The sequence below is a fragment of the Drosophila obscura genome, unplaced genomic scaffold, assembly GCF_018151105.1.
Source record: "Drosophila obscura isolate BZ-5 IFL unplaced genomic scaffold, ASM1815110v1 contig_139, whole genome shotgun sequence".
NCBI lineage: Eukaryota > Metazoa > Arthropoda > Insecta > Diptera > Drosophilidae > Drosophila > Drosophila obscura.
This window is the reverse complement of record NW_024542723.1, coordinates 414,042-417,227: the sequence shown is the minus strand read 5'-3', so window position 1 is coordinate 417,227 and position 3,186 is coordinate 414,042. Positions and strand designations below refer to the sequence as shown.

At 55.1% G+C, this 3,186-nt stretch overlaps 1 protein-coding gene across 1 annotated transcript; it reads left to right on the top strand.

Moving 5' to 3' along the window:
- Positions 1-558: 558 nt before the first annotated feature.
- On the top strand, positions 559-2,827 carry LOC121405322. Its single transcript, XM_041595973.1, has 3 exons — positions 559-862; positions 996-1,131; positions 1,189-2,827. Exons 1-3 carry the CDS (start codon positions 559-561, stop codon positions 2,825-2,827), a joined length of 2,079 nt encoding a protein of 692 aa, XP_041451907.1.
- The last annotated feature ends 359 nt before the right edge of the window (positions 2,828-3,186 follow it).

The following is a 3,186-nucleotide window of genomic DNA, read 5'->3' as shown; positions in this document are numbered from 1 at the left end:
CTTCTGACATTTGCGGCTCGCTGCTAGGACAAGAGACCATCTTCGGATGGGTCCTATCCGGTCCAGTATCAGCTGACTCGACTCGGACGGTTTCCGCCTTCACCACGAAGCTCTCGTTAGATTCGGACGTCCGACTCGAGAAGCTTCTCACCAAATTCTGGGAGGTGGAGGACCTTCCGGGGAGACCTACGAGTGAGTCAGATTCTGTGTGCGAGGAAAACTTCCGCAAGACCACTAAACGAGCCCCCGATGGGAGGTATATTGTTACTCTCCCTTTCAAGTGTCCAGAGAATGTCGATCTAGGACACTCCAGGTGCGCGGCACAGGCCCAGTTCCTTAAAAACGAGCAGCGTCTGCAGCGGAATTTGCCGCTAAAAGAGCAGTACGATGCCGTTACACAGGAATATTTAGAGCTAGGCCACATGACAGCACCCCAGCACCACAAACAGCACCACAACCAAACTGCACGTGGTCTTTAACGCCTCCAACCCGTCTTCCAACGGGAAAAGCCTCAACGACACATTGCATTCGGGGCCAGTCCTTCAGTCTGACTTGACCATGCAAATCCTGAGGAGGCGAGTCTTCCGCTATGTCTTCAATGCCGACATCAGCAAGATGTACCGCCAGATCCAATTGTCTTCCCAACACACGCCCTATCAGCGAATACTCTTTCGCGACCGTAAGGGGGACGTGTGTGACTACGATCTTGCCACTGTCACCTTCGCAGTCCACATGTACGTGGACGACGTGCTGGCTGGTGCTCACACTCAGTCACAGGCAATCTCCGCCATTTCAGAGTTACGCAAAGCACTCGACTCCACTGGGGTTTCCACTCCGAAAGTGGACAGCGAACCACAAGGGCGTACTGCGCGATATTCCGGTTGACCACCTACTTCGAGCTGACCTCCTAGAGCTTGAAGAAAGTAGCATCGGTAAGACATTGGGGATCCGATGGCAAGCCAGTGCCGATGAATTCTTCTTTGCTCCTCCCGAAGTACTTCAACGGGAGTCCTGTACGAAGCGCAATGTGCTATCGCAGATAGCGCAGCTGTTCGATCCGGCGGGATGGCTTGCCCCCTTTGTCATTCAAGCCAAAATTTTCATGCAGGAAATTTGGCTAAGAGAGTTAGGGTGGGATGACGTCCTCCCTAGCGCTCTATCTCAAACCTGGGAGACGTTCCTGAATAGTTTTCCGGCCATCCAGGATGTCCGCATTCCGCGGTGGTTGCACGTATGTCCAATGGCCAAGGTGCAGATACATGGCTTCTGCGACGCGTCTCAACGTGCCTATGGGGCAGCGATTTACATCCGAGTTGAGCGACCGCAGGGCATTGTCTGTGCCCTTCTCACAGCTAAAACCCGCGTGGCCCCCGTGAAAACGGTTTCCTTGCCTCGACTCGAACTGTGCGGAGCCGTCCTTCTGACAGAGCTTTCCGAGGCCATCCTTCCTCAACTGCCACTGGACACCAGCCAAGTATCCTTCTGGACCGATTCCACGATTGTGTTGGCCTGGCTGAACAGACCTGCATGCGATTGGACCACTTTCGTGGGCAATCGAGTAGCCAAAATCACTCGATGTTGGCCCAGCGAGCGATGGAGCCTCGTCCGATCCGAGGACAATTCGGCCGACCTGGCCAGTCGAGGGCTAGGACCCACTGACCTGGTCGGAAGTGATATGTGGTGGCATGGCCCTGCTTGGTTGCGTAGTCCAAAATCGGAGTGGCCATGTCCGCGGGACTCAGTCCTTGAGACTGACCTGGGGAAGCGAGTCGTCAAGGTGCACCATGCCACCAGCAGCGCCTCCGATATCCTCAGCCGTTTCTCCGAACTCGGGAGCGCTCTTCGCGTGATCGCCTACGTTCGGCGGTTCACCCAGCGAGCTAAAGGGCAGACAACCCATGTCTCCGAAGAGCTGAACGGAGAGGTGGTCGCTGCCGCTTTCCAGGCGGTCACACTGACAACCCAACGCTTCCATTATGCTGGGGGGCATCGGTGCCTGCTAAACAAGCAGCCACTGCCTACTACGAGTTCTCTTCAGAATCTTAATCCGTTCCTTGACCAGGATGGAGTCATGCGGGCATGTGGCCGAGTCCAAGCCTCGGCGTCCATGTCCTACAACGAACGGCATCCAATCTTGTTGCCACCCTCATGTCTCCTGGTTCGCCTGCTGGTTCGATTCACCCATCATATATCGCTATATGGTGGGAACCAGCTGGTCATCCGCCTTATCCGGGCAACATACTGGATCCCTCGACTACGTCACGTGGTGAGGGCAGTGATCAATTCTTGTAAGGTTTGCGTCCTCCATCGTAAGCGACTCCAAACCCAACTAATGGGCGACCTTCCTGCCTCACGAGTCACATTCTCCAGGCCGTTCACATACACCGGAGTCGACTTCGCCGGCCCCTTCGACGTTAAAAGTTTCACAGGTCGCGCATGTCGCATCTCAAAGGGGTATGTGTGCGTGTTCGTCTGCTTTTCCACGAAGGCCATCCACTTAGAGGCCAAGTCCGATATATCCACCGACACCTTCCTAGCCGCCTTCGCTCGTTTCGTCGCGAGACGTGGGTGTCCTCATGAAGTTCAATCCGACAACGGCAGGAATTTTGTCGGCGCGTCCCGCTCTCTGGCTGTGGATCTTCTCGAGGCCATTCGCGCTCGGACTTCTGCGGTGTACAGCCAGCAGGCGGTTTATCCCTCCCGGAGCCCCACATATGGGGGGCTTGTGGGAAGCAGGTGTGAAGAGCTTCAAGGCTCTGTTCCAACGGTCGATGTGTACGTCCAAATACACATTAAAGGAGTTCGCGACCTTACTTTCAAAAATTGAGGCATGTCTTAACTCGCGACCAATCTCTCCTATGTCTGAGGATCCAACGGTTCCGTTGGCTTTGAGTCCAGGCCATTTCCTGATTGGTGGTCCGCTATTATCCGTGGCAGAGCCAGAAATACAAGCGAGCGCCTCCTCCATCCTAAACCGCTGGCAACATCTCAAGGCTCTCAACCAGCAATTCTGTTCGCGCTGGAAGACAGAGTACCTGCGAGAGTTGCACAAGCGTAACAAATGGCAGCATCCGACAAGAGACCTCGAGATTGGAGACCTCATGGTGATCAAGGAGGAGAACATCCCCGCTCAGGAATGGCGTCTCGGCCGTGTGCAGAACGAAGTGCAGCAAGCCACTAAGGTGT